Here is a 17,174-nt window from a genome sequence, read left to right as displayed (position 1 = left end):
GGTGGTTTTATACACCATTGTGGCCGAACAGTGATAGTGCTATGGTGGTTTTATACACAAGAAACACTATTACGGCCAAACAGTGATAGTGCTATGGTGGTTTTATACACAATAAACCCCATTATGGCCGAACAGTGATTTTTACCTTGTCAGCTCAGGGATTTGATCTTGCAACCTTTCGGTTACTAGTCCAACGCTCTAACCACTAGACTACCCCACTGTCTAGCCCGTATGGCCAAACAGAGATAGTACTATGGTGGTTTATTTATTTATAGGGCATTCACAACACACATTACTGTAAAATAATAAACTATAGGAGAGAATATTTCTCTCTACTTGTTAGTCAGTTTGTCACACAACCACTTTGTTTCTCTGTTTGGATGGCTCAAAGACACTGATAGTTGACTTCCCTTATCATTTGGTTGTCAGGGGATACAAGCCCACTTCGTCAACATGTACAGGCAGCTGTCTGCTGAAACATATACAACACGTCCACTTGTTGGTAATATTACTGACAGATTCACTGATATTCCCTGATCATGTCATGATATACACTGATCATGTCATGATATACACTGATCATGCCATGATATTCACTGATCATGTCATGATATTCCCTGATCATGTCATGATAAAGTATACACCGATCATGTCATGATATACACTGATCATGTCATGATAAAGTATACACCGATCATGTCATGATATACACTGATCATGCCATGATATTCACTGATCATGTCAGTCATTTTTCTCGTAGATGTTTGACATTTCTGTCATATTGTGAGTCATTATGATTGTAATTCTGTACATTTTTATAAACTAGCAAATAACTTTTCTCATATTTCTTTCTTTTCTGTGGACTATCTCTTCATTTCTCTACCTCTCCCTCATTCTCTCTCTTCATCATCTTCATCCTCCTCATTCTTCATCATCTTCCTCCTCCTCATTCTTCTGCGGACTCCAATTATACCCCTGCTCTAACCAGAGTACTCGGCCCGAATGCAAAGCCGACTCATGTCTCCTCAGTCTGAGCACCATCGCTCCCTCTCCCTCTCTGGTTCGTTCCCCTTCTCTCCTCCCCTGTTTTACCCTGCCACTGACTCCTCTTCCAAACAAGCCTTGCTGACTGTCTTTCAATGGCACTGCCTGCTAGTTTGCTGTAGACATTTTTTGGCTTCCTGTTTTATCCCTTTCTTGCCATCTCTGCCTCACTCTCTTTTTTCTCATTATCTATCTTTCTTTCTATCTCTTTCTCTCTCTCTCTTTCTGTCTCAGTCTCTCTCTCTCTCTCTCTCTCTCACTGTCTCTCACTGTCTCTCTCTGTCTTGTCTCTCTCTGTCTCTCTCACTCTGTTTCTCTCGCTCTTGCTCTGTCCTTTTCTTGCTCTGTTTCTCTCATTCTCGCTCTCACTCTGTCCGTCTCTCACTCTGTTTTTCTCTCTCTAGCTCTTGCTATGTCAATGTTGTCTAATGTCCAGTTTTTCCAATACACCGCCCTTCATCTCTGTTTGATGGAGGAAGCAGTTTGATGTTTATTTCTCAAGGTTAAGGCATCGACCCAACACAAAAAAAGCATTTGGGTAATATTTAAGTTTCAGAAGGACGAGATGAGGAGCACAAAGGTGTCTCTGTGCAGACTCGCAGCAGAGCGCATGTCACAGCATACCGCCAGGGAACAATACCCAAGGCCAGGAAACACTGGCCTCTTTCAAGGCTGCTCTTTCCATCTTCTGTTTTTAACATTTCTATCGCAAGCAAAGGGCACTAAATCTATGGGGAAGACTGCTTTAGACTCACTTTTGAAAACATTGTGAAGGTCTTATCTGTTCATTAGAAGAGGTAGAATAGGATGCGCAGTTCTTTCCTTTCAGGGGCCTGGAGTGGTCTACAGAGTCCTGTACTGTACTGTACTACACAAAGTCAGAGTAGCCCTGGGAGTCCAAGGACTGTAATGAATGACCACATCCATTCTATTTAGACTGAGTATACAAAACATTAAGAACACCTGCTCTTTCCATGAGGTAGACTGACCAGGTGAAAGCTATGGTCCATTATTGGTGTTACTTGTTAAATCCACTTCAATCAGTGTAGATGAAGGGGAGGAGACAGGTTAAAGAAGGATTTTTAAGCCTTGAGACAATTGATACATGGATTGTGTATGTGTGTCATTCAGAGGGTGAATGGGTAAAACTAAATATTTAAGTGCCTTTGTGTCAAGAACGGCAACGCTGCTGGGTTTCTCACGCTCAACAGTTTCCTGTGTGTATCAAGAATGGTCCACCACCCAAAGGACATCCAGCCAACTGGACACAACTGTGGGATGCATTGGAGTCAACATGGGCCAGCATCCCTGTGGAACGCTTTCGACACCTTGTAGAGAGCCTGACCTGACGAATTGAGGCTGTCAGAATAGGGTCCGACCTGGTCTACAGGAAGAAAAACACTTTGTTAGGGTATTTGGATACATACAGTACATAGATATGCTTGCAATCTATTCAATACATTACTTTTAAGGGAATTCCCCTTAATTTTACCCCAGATAACCCTTCCTCACCATAACATAGTCCCTTACAGGAGCATATTCACAGAGCGGTGTAGGGAGATGAGTGCTAGCCCTGTCTTCATAAAATAGATGATCCCATTTCCTATGCCTTGGATCCATTTTATTAAATACAATATCTGTGTTTATATGCTTGAGAAATGAGGGGGAGGGGGAGAAGACAATTCCCCAAATATATCCTGGGAATCTCTGCTGTAACAGCTGGAAGCTATTAGCCATTGCCAGGGCAACGGCACAGTGTTTGACCGGCTCCGCTGTGCATACTGGGTCCATCTGTTTTCCATGATTCCAGGCCCGCAGTGCTTGAGATGTATCTAACAATGCCCCTCCTCGATCCACAAATCAAAATCCAGCCTGGACATGTGACACTACCTAAGCCGCACCATTGGAGGAAAATCAAGAGTAAATAAATGGGCATATGAATGGCATGTGTGCAGGTTTTGCGTTTTAGGCCTACTCTTAGATCCTACTCTTAGACCTACTCTTAGATCCTACTCTTAGGTCCTACTATTAGATCCTACTATTAGATCCTACTCTTAGATCCTACTCTTAGGTCCTACTCTTAGATCCTACTCTTAGATCCTACTCTTAGATCCTACTCTTAGGTCCTACTCTTAGATCCTACTCTTAGATCCTACTCTTAGATCCTACTCTTAGATCTTGTCATGGTACTGTTTAGGTATGCAGAAAACTGGGTTCCAACCAAATACAATTAAGCCTTGTTCACACTGCACGCCTTAATGCTCAAATCAGTTTTGTTTTTCAAATCCGTTTTGGAATACTGACTGTCCAAACAGCAAGTTAATAGTGACCAAATAGGATTTGCGTGTGTTCAGACAGCAGTCATTTGCTGACATGGCAACGCTAGTTGTTATAGTAACGACGGGTGTGTGCGCAGTGGTGTAGGCTGATTGGTGGTGGTGCTTCCTATGCTTCCTATCAGTCAGAAGTTATGTAGCAAGCTAAGGTGACAACAATGCCTCCCATAGTCCTTTCCCAGTTGCTTTGGATGTTCAAAATCATAGTGTAAGAACACTTTTAAAGACTCAAAAGGATAAGATTACAAACAAATGAGTGAATGTGCTAAAAAGCTAAACAGTGACCTAGCTAGCTAGTTGATTGCTGTGGCTAGCCAAAACTACTAATTTGGAAAGTTGGATAAACAACTAACGACCTAGTTAGTAAATACATGCTCTTGACAAACTGTCAACAGAGTAGCTAGCAAGCGACAATATATGCCAAATAACAGTCTAAAAACCACTTGAGGGCAAATGCATCAGATTTGACCGTACAGACACAAGTCGGATAGCCATTAATCAGATTTGTATCTGGTTTTCAAATCACTTACAAAGGTGATTTGAAAAGTGGCTAGTAATATATGTGCTTTTTGGCTGTTCATACTGCAGCAAAAATAACAGATTTGAATCGGATATGCACAAAAGGCTGTAGTTATACTAGATTTCTGTTGATGTGTATACAGTGTTGTGCGCTAGACAGACAGAACGTTAGTTGGCCTCTTAGAAGACTGCTATCCTTTAATACCACCTCCAAACCCCTGTGTAGTTTTTTACATTCGGTTTAAGGTTGTGGAATATGGAGATGTTTCCTCAGAGTCATGAATATGATTTGGAGGAGCCAAACACATAAGGAATGTTTGACTCTTGTGTGACCAAAGAGGCCAGATCTATTCTGACAGAAACTATAACCTTATTAGTTTCCCACAGCTGCAGGCTAATGCTATCGCTAACTCTTCCCCTGTGGATATATCAGCTGGTTGATCCAGCCTGAGGCTGAGCTAGGGCTCGTAAATATTTTTCACGGTTTCCATAACAGTCAACGCTCTCACTGGGGTGTGTTTGCATGCTTTTCCATCTTCGGGACGGTATGTCAGAACTTCAGGCCAGAAGAATCCATGAATCAGACAGATAGTTTGTTTGCAGACAGTCAGTGCTAGCTACAGAGTACATTGCGTTATACCTGGACCAAAAAAGCAATGGAGGTGTTTATGCGCAATTTTCAATGACTCTCAAAGAGAATAATATTTACTCTAAACTTGAAGAGCCCAGGGAAACATTTAACATATTTTTTAGGAAAAGCTGGATTTGATACAAAACATACAATGCGTAGAATGCTTACATTAACCTAACGTCTATGGTTACGAATGAACAAATACATGTTTCCTCTAAAAGTTCCCTCCAAAAACTTTCCCTCCACAGTTTCCAAAACTGCACATAGCTGTGCAAAGCTGTTCACTTCCCATAGTCACTACCTGTTTTCAGCAAATCCACCTACAGTACCTCACCCGGCCATGCAGTAACTAACACATTAGGATAACGCTCTTACACAAATCCTGTTTGTTTTACAGTGGCAGCTCTCTCTCCTTCCCTCCAAACCCACCTATTGAAATCAACTTACTGGACCCTTTGAGGTTCATCCAAAACATTAGCAACTGCCACAGAGCATTACCCAGATAACAAAATTACAAATGTAGACTGTTTCACTGATGTACCAGCAAGTTCCTGATAATCTTGTGGCTTTCAAGGAGAACATTGATCCTCACTGTTCCCAACTGAACAACCCAGAGCTCTTATAAACAGTGCCTGATTGTAGTGAGAAAGTTCTGATCCGAGTATTCAACATCAAGTAGCATTTTGAAAGGTCAGCTTTGCCGTTTCTAACAGGTTACTTTGTAACTGTTTGCCTATTATGTCGTTCCTGTGGATTAATGGCTGTTGGAAACATTGCCAGTTTGCAGTGAAGAGTTGCATTATCAAGAGCATGATAATGATGTGTGTTTGCAAACACACTTTTTTTTTTACAAACCATTTGTGTGCAATGTGAGCGATTTGTGATCAAATGTGACCTCTGAATGATCTTGGCAGGTGTCCAGTCTTGTGGGACGTCATTGGACGAGGCATCGGCCCCGCCCCATCACCGCACCACCAGTGATGGACAATGCATCAACAGCCACAACGAAAGCTCTTCCTACCAACCCCCGGTCCGCTCCCCTATTCGTTGCGTCTCACCGGAGTTCGTCAACACCATAGCGCTGAATCCCGGGGGGCGGCCCAAGGAGGTAGAATGCTCCCGCCCCTAGGCCTAACCTTCTCAAGTGTGTCTCACATAGGATTATAGAGTTGTGATGGCCATAATAAAAACTAATATATGTGTGTTTCTGTGCGCGTCTCCGTGTTTTCCCTCCCTCCAGAGACACATCCACAGCTACAGAGAGGCCTTTGAGGAGTTGGATGGAAGCCAAATCAGCCCCACACCCACTGTTGGTGGTGAGGTGTTCCCCCATACCCCTGCCTTCCCTGTCTCGCCGCAAACCCCTTACTTCAACCTGTGTAAGTCTCCCCTCTGGCTGGCTGAGGGCGCTGTGGAACTCAGGGCTTTTACCATAGAGAATATTTAATGATGTTAAGCGTTTACCTTGGTGTGAACATCTAAAGAAATGACTTACAGAAGGAAGTAGCATTACATTTGACCTATATGACGAAAAAAAATCTAAAGTCTAACTCTATAGGATATTATAAGACATCATGAGAATAACATGTTACATTCAGGTATGTACAGGTTCACAGTGTAGAAACTATAACTGATATTATGATCAATAACTTCAGGGTGGAATTAGTCTAGCTTTGTCTGGTTGGTTTTAATTATTCGATTATAACATTTTTCCTCTTCATCTCAAAAAAAGAATAGACTGCATCTCCCATTCAACCCTGTTTAGATGTAGGGCTAGTTAACTACATTTCCCACATGACAAAATCCATTTCAAACCCATTCAGACAGATTTGAGTAGGTGGTGAAGGCAGGATAAGTCCTAATAAGGCCACACTGTTTGCCATTGCCTCAGCTCATAGAAAAGCCTGAGTCATCCTATCAGACCGAATCCCACTTCTCCTGCCTTCCAGGCAGTAATTCAGTGTGATGAGAAATGTGCTGCCATCCACAGATCAACATGTCCTAGGATTCCACAACTCTTCTTATGCATTTAGTAGACACCTCTTCCATGTGAAAGATAGGCGCTGTCTAATTTCTTGATTTTATTCAGTGCCTGACTTTTCATGTTAAGGCATTTTTTTATTTAACCTTTATTTAACTAGGCAAGTCAGTTAAGAACAAATTCTTATTTACAATTTACTAGGAACAGTGGGTTAACTGCCTTGTTCAGGGGCAGAACAACAGATTTGTACCTTGTCAGCTCAGGGATTTGATCGAACAACCTTTCAGTTACTGGCTCAACGCTCAACCACTTGGCTACCTGCCGCCCCGAGCTGGATCTACACACAAACAATAGCGTGAGTTGTGGCTTCATCTTGGCATTAGACTACTTTTGAGGTCAGGAAACGTTTGACTGTGGTGATTATGGAGTGAACTATCCCTTTAAATACCATGTCAGTGAGCAGCTCTAACAGTTACCTCATCTCCCCCTGGGCAAGGCCCTAAAAACGCCATAGCATTTTCACCGCCCTCAAAGGTGTTACCCCCATGAAGATTTATGGTAACTCTTTCAATGTAAGAAGATTCAAGTCAAGTATGCTTCCACTTAAATGCATCTACTAGTAGTATGCTTTTACTCAAGTATACATCCCACAATCAATATTATTATGGGTATGGAAAGCTGATGTTGGACCAGTGTTTAGGGCTATCCTGATCCACATCACCGGCACATCCACGGCCCTATATCAGCTCTAGACATTTAGAGCGCCACCCCCAACCAATACCCATTTGCCCAACACGACCCACAAAAAGTAGGGAATTTAGGTTGTCATACAGAACAAAGAATTGATTGGGATTATTTGGTAAGTGGAGGATGACGCACATCCCTAGTCTCAGGCTAAGTGACCCCAGCTCTCCCCTTCTGCCTATCATAGCATCCCGCACCGCTTGACCCAGCATGCCACTGAAGAGCAGTACCTCTTAAGACATAGGAGCAGCTTCTGGACTCGAGGTCTACACCACATTAAGGAAACATACACTTATTCACTAATGGTCATTCTCACACACACACACACACACACACACACACACACACACACACACACACACACACACACACACACACACACACACACACACACACACACAGACAGAGAAGGACGCACACACACACATAGACACACACACACACATGCACACACTTACACTAGTCACACACACAGTCATGCACACGCCTGCACACACAGACAGACAGACAGACAGACAGACACACACACAAAAACACAGACACACACACAAATATTTTCTAAATAATTAAACCTCACTGTTCTAAGGGTACTGGTGCTTCATGTGACTGTTGTCATATGTATTCCTTTTGCCATCAATTTGCTAGGCACCAAATTTTCCTGCAGCAGCCTATCTTGTCTTATCTTGTCTTATCCGGTCTTATCTGGTTTTATCTGGTCTTATATTGCCTTATCTTGTCTTATCTTATATTGTCTTATCTGTTCGTTTCTTGTGTTTTCATGCATACTGCATGTCAGTGAGTCACTGTTGTTATTTTTTTGTATCCGTGTTGTCGCGCTTCAGTGGCTTCCTCTGCGTTTGTGTGCATGGCGCACATCTGCTCACGTCCTGCTATGCGTGTTGTGACAGTGTCACTCAGAGGCTTTTCACACTGTGATAGGTCACCTGCATGGCCCTCACATAGAGCATGAGACCTGGGCACACCCCTCTAGCTGTGTCAATCATGATATTACACATGTTGTCGTGTGTCACCGTGTCACATTTTGTTGTTGTGATGTCTTGACAGCTCAGCACCTGTATGCACCATTATGAAAACACCCACATTGGCTTTCCCGGGCCTGGACTAAAAATATATTTCAAACAGTGTTCTCCATTGAGCATGCTTTTTATTCCAGGACTATGGTTATTCTGGGTCCGTGAAACCAGTCCTTTATGTTTCTATTCAAGAGGTATCTGATGAGCTCATAGAACACGTGTATCACTGAGCAACCTGTCTTGGAATTCAGGATTCTAACAGTTGAATGAATGTAGGCTTCATACCTTACATAGATACAAACCAGCAAACACACACACACACACACACACACACACACACACACACACACACACACACACACACACACACACAGAGGTACCACACGAAAAGCGCAGGTGTTTACTGTCAAGACTGTGGTAGTGAAGCATGCTAAATGCTAAGTAATGCTAAGTCATGTTGCTAAAGTGTGTTATGCTTTTTTTTCCCTCCTAGGCCAAGCTCGTTCCCCTCCAGGTCTGATGAAGACCCCTCTCTCTGCCTTGGGCCTCAAACCCCACAACCCAGCTGAGATCCACCTCAACCAGAGTGGATCAGGTGAGTTAGCATAACTTATTCTATTATCATAGTAGTGCTCCATTCATGGGCTGGAAGAGCCTGTTAGCATAGCATCATGCACCCCCTATAGGACATTAGCATGGCATTGTGCTACTTACATAGCATAGTGCTAAAATGTAAGCATTTGTTAGCATAGTGCTACACCCTTGAGGCCTCACCAATGTTAGCATAGCAACCTATCTTTAGTTTGAGATACTAGTAACATAAGTAGCAACATGGCCATTGAGCCTGTCTACTGTTTACCCGTTAAACTATAACTACACCCCCTTCACTGTATAAATCACCTCTTCATTTTGGTTTTACAAGCCCTCCTTGGTGAGCTCACCAGTAAATTGAACATTGTTTATGTCTCATATGTGGTTATATTGGGGTTGATTTTAGTGACCTAGGAATGTGTATAAAAGCTTGATTTATGGCCCATCTTCATAGGGGTTGCATGTTAATCCAGTCTTCAAAGCTACGCTTCCTTTTGAATCCCATATTTACACAACCGACAGGCTAAATGTGAGAGAGAGTCCCAATAAATATAATTTTAATAAATGATCCCTTTGAACATGTGCTCTTTTTCATCCTCTCTTCTTGGCCTTTATGTAGTGTTTAGGCTTCTAGTAGAGGCAGGAGCAATAAGATCTCCTTACTGGATGAGGGTTCTAGGAGAGATGTTTGACTTGGCTCACGACATGTGGACCCCTCTGCTTTGTTGTTCCTTCTACGCTGACTGTTTCCAACATTTTAGTAATTTAGCAGACGCTGATATCCAGAGCGACTTACAATAACAATTAGGGTTAAATGCCTTGCACAAGGGCACAGACAGATATTTAACCTAGTCGGCTCGGGGATAGGAACCAGAAACCATTCGGTTACTGGCCCAATGCTCCTAACCGCTAGGCTAACTGTTTCAGCGTTGACACGCGCACACATACACACACACACACACACACACACACACACACACACACACACACACACACACACACACACACACACACACACACAAAATAAAGATTGTTTTTCCCAAAGTACAGGATTACTTTATTTCAAAGCAATTCTCTAATAATGAATTCAGTAGGTGAACAAAACAAAATGATCATGATGGCATGTTTACAAGGACAATGTCACTGTTTAGGGGGAAAGTGCAGCCTTCCTGTGAAGCCAGTATTATCTTCACGACAGTACACACTGTAATGAAAACAGCCTTAATGGTCAACTTTGTATCTCCTCAGAGCCGTTGAGCTACGTGGAGTCAGTGGCCAGATCCGCTGTGGCCGGCGGGGGACCAGCAGGACCACCCATGACCCTCACCCCCCCAGGAAGGACCTTGGCTAGCCAGACGACCCCTGACCCCTTCCCAACCCTCAACCCCCTATTGTCTAGCTGCAGCCCCATCCACAGATCAGAGGGGTGAGTACGAAAACAAACAACATTAAACATACACTGGTTAGAGTACATGATATTGGTAAGGAACCAGTGTTCCTGAAATATACTACATGTTTAGAGATAGTAAGGGACCATAGATGTTATTACCGCGTGTACTTAATTCTACTGTAGGCATCTTTCTAAACACTGTGTTTCATGAATGTCCACCCGCCCCACCCCTCGCTCCATCAGAGAACACCCGTTGGCTGACAGCAGTGCGATCATCCCCTCGCAAGCGGCCATTGACTCCAGCTTACACTCCTTTCCTTCCGAGGGCACGTATCCCATCCCCTCCCCCACCCCTACCCCCATTGCCACTCCCACCCCATACCTCCAGGCCCTGGGCTCCCCATCTCCCTTCCTTCAAGCCCTGGCAACCCCCACCTCATCCTACCTGAGCTCCAACTACCCCAACCTGTCCTACCTGTGTTCCCCCACCACCACACCCTCCTACCTGGGTCCCAGTGGCCTTATGGGGAGCTACGTCTCCCCGGACCCCAGCCCCCCTCCGCCCCAGCCGGAGGTATCTGCACGGGAAAGCCTTGTGGACATCCTCCCCTCGTCAGGATCAGGAAGTCTCCACACACTGCATCGCGACCCCAACACCTCATCTAGCATGCCCTCCCTCCAACATCGGCAACAGCCCACCAATCAGTGCAGCCCTGTCATGGGCTACCAGCCCTCTCCGACCAATGGCTTTGTGGAGTTTGGGATCCCTGGGATGGTAATGACAGGAAGTCCCGTGTTGGGCCGCCACCACTATAACCCATGTGTGTCCCAGGGGACACAGTCTAGCCCAGTGCTGAGCCAACAACCGTCCCTGATGCAGGCCTCCCAGGACTGCCCCATGCTCAGTTGCCAGCCCTCCCTCACCTACAGCAAACCCATCCAGTCCAGTATCCAGAGCAGTCCAGGGCTGGGCCAACATCCATCCCTCACCTACAGCCAACCCATCCAGTCCAGTATCCAGAGCAGTCCAGGGCTGGGCCAACATCCATCCCTCACCTACAGCCAACCCATCCAGTCCAGTATCCAGAGCAGTCCAGGGCTGGGCCAACATCCATCCCTCACCTACAGCCAACCCATCCAGTCCAGTATCCAGAGCAGTCCAGGGCTGGGCCAACATCCATCCCTCACCTACAGCCAACCCATCCAGTCCAGTATCCAGAGCAGTCCAGGGCTGGGCCAACATCCATCCCTCACCTACAGCCAACCCATCCAGTCCAGTATCCAGAGCAGTCCAGGGCTGGGCCAACATCCATCCCTCACCTACAGCCAACCCATCCAGTCCAGTATCCAGAGCAGTCCGGTGCTGAGCCGACATCCATCCCTCATCCACCAGCAGGGCAGTGGTAGTAGTCCGGAGCTGGGCCGACACCCGTCCCTCGGCCAGATGTCACAATGCAGTCCAAGTCTGGACCGACACCCAATGCTGCATAGTAGCGGCTACACCACCCCGGACGAAAGGCACGGCACCCTGTCCCGTCAGAGCAGCTCCTCTGGGTACCACCCGCCCTCCACGCCCTCCTTCCCCGTCTCCCACTCGGGCTATCTGGACGGGGGGATGATGGGGGTAAGGCAGGGCAGTCCAGCCCCACAGGCTCAGCCCCAGCTTCCGGAGAAGAGGCGAATGTCCAGCGGGGAGAGGCCCAACGGGGGGCTCTCGTACGGGACACTGAATGGGAAAGTGTCCTCCCCCATGTCGAGTGGAGGCAGCACGCCCAGCACCAGCTACTTTCATACACTGCCGGACTTCTCCAAGTTTAATATGACTGGTAAGACCACCTTGAAAACCCTCTTAAAACGTAGCTACTAACGCAGCAAAGAGCATCCCCAACTAGCACAGACATCCCTAGCAAAACAGGAAGTAAAGATCAGTGTATTTTCAAGGACGATATGTTTTTTTAAGTGGGTAATTAACATGAAACTAAGCCTATTTTACCATCTCATAAACAATATTTTTGGGGATAACTTTTGATATGTGTTTAGCCACAATTGAGGTTTTTCTACAAATAAGATGTTTGTGAAAAGTGTTACCCAATGCATTCCTGAAGTATAATTACACTAGTACCTAACTACATAACTACAATGTAAATCCATCTGTTTTCCTACTCTAGTTTTTCAGTGAAACCAGATGAAGTGATTAGTTCTAGTAAAGTATAGTGAGGTAACGTGAATGCGGTCATACTCCAATGGTTTTAGCCGAGCAGGAGCTCAGTTGGACTTACTTCTCTCTGTAAACACATTGCAGACCAGATGAGGGAATGAATGCACTCCAAGGTAGCCCAGCCAGGCCCAGATGCTAGGCTGAGATAGAACTGGCATCTGGCCCAGAGCCTTGGTTGGCAGCCATTTCTGCGTCTGCAGCGGTTTCACAGCTCCATTCTGTGTCATACTGAGCATACTGACAGCAACTACTTATATGGTCGCAGATATAGATACTTGCTTGTTTGGCGCTAGGAGGTAACTGGCTAATAGCACAGATTCACTAATCTCTACACAATAAGGAGCTGATTTCAGTTGATTTATAGATTATCTTTGACGGTTCTTGGTCAGGATGACCCTCGTGAAGCATCACTGCTGCTGTCTTGGTCCAGGTCTCTCTTGAAAAATAGATGTTTATCTCAACCAGACTAACCTGGTTAAATAAAGGTTCAATAAATAAATCGCAGAGACCCAAGACTTGATTCAATGTAATGTGACATGCAGCATTCACACAGTATCGTTTAAACATACCCTTTTTAATATGGCCAAATTAAAGTGTTACTGTGGAAATGCCAGGTAAATCTACATGTCATGATTTCAACACAACTTCTAATTTCTTGTCCTAGACGGGAGTCCAGAGACCAGGCTGAATGTAAAGTTTGTTCAGGATACGTCCAAGTTCTGGTACAAGCCTGACATCTCCCGTGAACAAGGTGAGTGTGACTGTTGTCATGGGGGAAGAGATTAAACGTAACAATAGTTATCTTATTCCACTAGTTGTTCTTCTAGCTAGCATAAGGCCTATCTAAGATCAAATGTGGGCGGGAATGTTCTTTATTTAGTTAACCGTGAGAAAGTTAGAATGTGTGTTTGATTTAAACCCTGTTGGATTCACCTGACACATCCACCCCGACACACACATGCCCTAATTTACCCTGTTCTGTTCAGTTCTGTTGTGTTGTGTTCTGTTGTATTCTGTTCTATGGTGTTCTATTGTGTTCTGTCCAGTTGGGTTCTGTTGGGTTCTGTTGTGTTCTATTGTATTCTATTGTGCTCTGTTGTGTTCTGTTCTATTGTGTTCTGTTTTGTTGTGTTGTGTTCTGTTCTATTGTGTTCTGTTGTGTTCTATTGTGTTCTGTTCTGTTGTGTTCTATTGTGTTCTGTTCTGTTGTGTTGTGTTCTATTGTGTTCTGTTGTGTTCTGTTTTATTGTGTTCTGTTTTATTGTGTTGTGTTGTGTTCTGTTGTGTTGTCTTCTGTTCTATTGTGTTGTGTTCTATTATGTTCTGTAGCGTTGTGTTGTGTTGTCTTCTGTTGTGTTGTGTTCTATTGTGTTGTGTTGTGTTCTATTGTGTTGTGTTCTATTGTGTTGAGGTCTGCTGTGTTGTGTTCTATTGTGTTGTGTTGTGTTCTATTGTGTTTTGTTCTATTGTGTTGTGTTCTATTGTGTTTTGTTCTATTGTGTTTTGTTCTATTGTGTTTTGTTCTATTGTGTTTTGTTCTATTGTGTTGTGTTCTATTGTGTTTTGTTCTATTGTGTTGTGTTCTATTGTGTTTTGTTCTATTGTGTTTTGTTCTATTGTGTTTTGTTCTATTGTGTTTTGTTCTATTGTATTGTGTTCTATTGTGCTTTGTTCTATTGTGTTGTGTTCTTTTGTGTTTTGTTCTATTGTGTTGTGTTCTATTGTGTTTTGTTCTATTGTGTTTTGTTCTATTGTGTTTTGTTCTATTGTGTTCAGTTCTGTTGTGTTGTGTTCTGTTGTATTCTGTTCTATGGTGTTCTATTGTGTTCTGTCCAGTTGGGTTCTGTTGGGTTCTGTTGTGTTCTATTGTATTCTATTGTGCTCTGTTGTGTTCTGTTCTATTGTGTTCTGTTTTGTTGTGTTGTGTTCTGTTCTATTGTGTTCTGTTGTGTTCTATTGTGTTCTGTTCTGTTGTGTTCTATTGTGTTCTGTTCTGTTGTGTTGTGTTCTATTGTGTTCTGTTGTGTTCTGTTTTATTGTGTTCTGTTTTATTGTGTTGTGTTGTGTTCTGTTGTGTTGTCTTCTGTTCTATTGTGTTGTGTTCTATTATGTTCTGTAGCGTTGTGTTGTGTTGTCTTCTGTTGTGTTGTGTTCTATTGTGTTGTGTTGTGTTCTATTGTGTTGTGTTCTATTGTGTTGAGGTCTGCTGTGTTGTGTTCTATTGTGTTGTGTTGTGTTCTATTGTGTTTTGTTCTATTGTGTTGTGTTCTATTGTGTTTTGTTCTATTGTGTTTTGTTCTATTGTGTTTTGTTCTATTGTGTTTTGTTCTATTGTGTTGTGTTCTATTGTGTTTTGTTCTATTGTGTTGTGTTCTATTGTGTTTTGTTCTATTGTGTTTTGTTCTATTGTGTTTTGTTCTATTGTGTTTTGTTCTATTGTGTTGTGTTCTATTGTGTTGTGTTCTATTGTGTTGTGTTCTATTGTGTTTTGTTCTATTGTGTTGTGTTCTATTGTGTTGTGTTCTATTGTGTTGTGTTCTGCTGTAAGGTCACTGTGAGGTCACTGCTGTTGGCCCCCGCATCTACTTTTGCTCTCGCTTATTGGATTACATCATCTGTGTTAAACACAAGCACATGCTCTGCTACATTGACATCACACACGGACACACATTCAGACGCACACACACACACACAACAGAAAACACACAGACACGCACACACAGAGACACGCACTCGCGCACACACACACACACACACAATATGTACTCAATTAAGGCCCGGGAACATCTGCATGTGATGTAGCTATATCTGTCTTACTTAAAGTCTTTAAAATGTCATATTTGGACACATAGGGACATATAGAATTGCATGTTACAGATGCATTAAAAGGTATTTTGTCAAATAGACAACAGATTTCTGCTCTCCCCTGTAGTTACGTTGAAATATGGGATCCCAAAAGGTCCTCCTCTCCATGGAAAGTTTCCAACTCCCCTTCCGACTCCCCCTCTCCTCCTTCTCCCTCTCATCCTTCTCCCTCTCCTCCTTCCCCCTTACCTCTTTCTCCCTCTTCTCCCCGTCCTCCTTCTCCCTCTCCTCCTTCTCACTCTCCTCCTTACTCTCCTCCTTCTCCCTCTCCTCCTCTCTCCCTCCCCCTCTCCTCCTTCCCCCTCTCCTCCTTCCTCCTCTTCCTTCTCCCCCTCCTTCTTCTCCCTCCCCCTCTCCTCCTTCCTCCTCCCCCTCCTTCTTCTCCCTCTCCCTCTCCTCCTTCCCCCTCTCCTCCTTCCCCCTCTCCTCCTTCCTCCTCCCCCTCCTTCTTCTCACTCTCCTCCTTTTCCCTCTCTTCCTTTTCCTTCCCCCTCTCCTCCTTTTCCCTCCCCCTCTCCTCCTTCTCCCGCTCTTCTTTCTCTCTCTCCTCCTTCCCTCTCTCCTCTTTCTCCCTCTCCTCCTTCCCCCTCTCCTCCTTTTCCTTCTCCCTCTCCTCCTTTTCCCTCTCCTCCTTTTCCTTCCCCTCTCCTCCTTTTCCTTTTCCCTCTCCTCTTTCTCCCTCTCCTCGTCCTCGTCCTCCTTCTCCCTCCCCCTGTCCTCCATCCATCTCTCCTCCGTCTCCCTCTGCTCCTTCCTCCTTCTCCCTCTCGTCCTTCTCCCTCTCGTCCTTCTCCCTCTCGTCCTTCTCCCTCTCGTCCTTCGCCCTCTCCTCCTTCTCCCTCCTCCTTCCCTCTCTCCTCCTTCCCTCTCTCCTCTTTCTCCCTCTCCTCCTTCGCCCTCTCCTCCTTCTCCCTCCTCCTTTCCTCTCTCCTCTTTCTCCCTCTCCTCCTTCGCCCTCCTCCTTCCCTCTCTCCTCTTTCTCCCTCTCCTCCTTCCCTCTCTCCTCCTTCTCTTTCTCCCTCTCCTTATCTTCCATGTCTGTCTTACATATTCCTTTCTTTCTCCCTGTCCTCCTTCTTACTTGCACCTGCGTGGATACTTGAACTGGTATTTTATTGAATCATGTGTTATCGTGTATTGCAGCCATCGGCCTGCTGAGAGAGAAGGAGCCAGGGGCCTTTGTCATCCGGGACAGTCACTCCTTCCGAGGGGCCTATGGCCTGGCCATGAAGGTGGCCTCTCCTCCTCCTACTGCTCAGCAGTCCAAGAAAGGTACTAGATCACCAATGGGGCTCCATCTTCCATATACTGGTTATTAATATAACATCACACTGTCCCTGTAACTGATGGTGGAGAACCATCCTAGAAGAGAAGGGCTAGGTGTGTGTGTGTCCTATACACACACACATATGTAACAGTATAGCTTCCGTCCCTCTCCTCGCTCCAACCTGTGCTTGAACCAAGGACCCTCTGCGCACATCAACAACTGACACCCACGAAGCATCATTACCCATCGTGCCACGAAAGCCACGGCCCTTGCAGAGCAAGGGGAACAACTACTTTAGGTCTCAGAGCGAGTGACGTCACCGATTGAAACGCTATTAGTGCGCACCACCGCTAACTAGCTAGCCATTTCACATCGGTTACACACACACACACACACACACACACGAAGGGCGAGAATGTTCTATGTAAACACATTTTATTTATCTGCCAAGAGAATAGTTTTAAATAGCCACTAAGATCATCCTAGAACGTTAAACATTATATTTTAGTGCTTGGTCTGTTGTTGGTTAAAGAAATAAATCATTACCAATATAA

General features: G+C 44.6%; 1 protein-coding gene across 7 annotated transcripts in view; it reads left to right on the top strand.

Moving 5' to 3' along the window:
- LOC115161333 (tensin-1) overlaps positions 1-17,174 on the top strand; it is a 289,463-nt gene that overhangs the window by 256,665 nt on the left and 15,624 nt on the right. For 5 of the 7 annotated variants that reach the window (XM_029712237.1, XM_029712236.1, XM_029712240.1 and 2 more), the window contains 8 exons: positions 989-1,060; positions 5,445-5,638; positions 5,771-5,909; positions 8,783-8,884; positions 10,129-10,306; positions 10,514-12,096; positions 13,153-13,239; positions 16,497-16,625. In XM_029712237.1, coding sequence (XP_029568097.1) covers positions 989-1,060; positions 5,445-5,638; positions 5,771-5,909; positions 8,783-8,884; positions 10,129-10,306; positions 10,514-12,096; positions 13,153-13,239; positions 16,497-16,625 — 2,484 coding nt within the window. The remainder of the gene's footprint in view (positions 1-988; positions 1,061-5,444; positions 5,639-5,770; positions 5,910-8,782; positions 8,885-10,128; positions 10,307-10,513; positions 12,097-13,152; positions 13,240-16,496; positions 16,626-17,174) is intronic. The other 2 variants (XM_029712238.1, XM_029712239.1) reach the window with 2 other exon arrangements.

This window comes from Salmo trutta, chromosome 24 (genome assembly GCF_901001165.1).
Source record: "Salmo trutta chromosome 24, fSalTru1.1, whole genome shotgun sequence".
Lineage (NCBI taxonomy): Eukaryota > Metazoa > Chordata > Actinopteri > Salmoniformes > Salmonidae > Salmo > Salmo trutta.
The sequence above is the reverse complement of the archived record's forward strand: the minus strand, read 5'-3'. Positions and strand labels throughout refer to the sequence as shown.